The sequence below is a fragment of the Temnothorax curvispinosus genome, unplaced genomic scaffold (assembly GCF_003070985.1).
Source record: "Temnothorax curvispinosus isolate PA1 unplaced genomic scaffold, ASM307098v1 QBEX01008168.1, whole genome shotgun sequence".
Lineage (NCBI taxonomy): Eukaryota > Metazoa > Arthropoda > Insecta > Hymenoptera > Formicidae > Temnothorax > Temnothorax curvispinosus.
Window position 1 is genome coordinate 4,405 of NW_020217948.1, and position 1,108 is coordinate 5,512.

At 31.0% G+C, this 1,108-nt stretch overlaps 1 protein-coding gene across 1 annotated transcript; it reads left to right on the forward strand.

Annotated features, from left to right (window-relative positions):
* Nucleotides 1-173: 173 nt before the first annotated feature.
* LOC112457707 lies at nucleotides 174-586 on the forward strand (the record flags this gene model as incomplete). The annotated part of the gene is made up of 2 exons (XM_025020895.1): nucleotides 174-344; nucleotides 426-586. Coding segments are annotated over exons 1-2 (332 nt in total), but the record flags the coding sequence as incomplete, so codon positions are not given.
* Nucleotides 587-1,108: the final 522 nt, after the last annotated feature.

The window sequence follows — 1,108 nt, forward strand, 5'->3', positions numbered from 1 at the left end:
TCAATTGTGGACAATTGTAATTCGACATAATAATAGAGTAAGCAAAACAATTCAGTTAGTTTAATTATTTATGAAGTAATTATTTTATTTAATTGCAAAACGCACTCTATGTAAATATATGAGTAAATTAAATTGCTCTCAAATTTCAGACGTTTCCAATTGTCTACGCGATAATGGAAAGACGCACTACTAATAATTATATAGACGTGTTAAGAAAAGTCACCGGTGTTATCAAAATAGTTCCTGAAGTAGCAATAGCGGACTTCGAAAAAGCTGAACGAAAAGCGCTACAAACGGTTTTCCCCAATGTTCAAGTCCGTGGCTGCTTCTTTCATTATAGTCAGGTAATAAAAGATAACAACGCACATAATAATATTAATAAACGTGAAATACATTTCAATTTTCCTATTATTGCTTTGTTATAGGCGTTAGTACATAATGCTGACAAACACAAGATACTCAAAGGCGATCAAAAAGAATTGGGTTGGGGTGCAACTAACTTATTAATAGCTTTGGCGTTTTTGCCCGAACAGTTAATAGAAGAAGGCTTCAACATAATTGATAAAATTATTTTCAACGATTGCAAGTACCTGCAATCATTTTTTAATTATTATCGGGAAACATGGCTGAATGGTTTTAAGCCCGGTTTGTTCTGTATTTTCAAAAAATTACATAGTACGAACAATGTTTCAGAGAGACATAATCGGGAACTTCTAGAAAGCTTAAATAAACACTCGAGAATTGTAGAATTTTTAGGTATATTATGAACGCTTCATTGTAAACACTTATTTCCAGAATATTACTGTTTTTACAATTCAATATTATTTACAGTTCATCTGACTGAGCATCAAAAGAGTATTAGAAGTTTTATAAAGCACCCGAAATTTTGGACAAGATCTGAACGCAACAAACTTCGACTAAAAAAGGATAAAATTTGGAATACAATAGAAGAAACACAAGATTTAGACATATTATTAATATTACATTCATTATCAGAATTAGTTGGAAAAGGAAGAATGGATTCATCTTAATGCCAACATTTTAATGCCTCGCGCACATTATTCTTTTAATTTTTCTTGGTGGCTCTTGTGTCGTTTATTTAAAATAT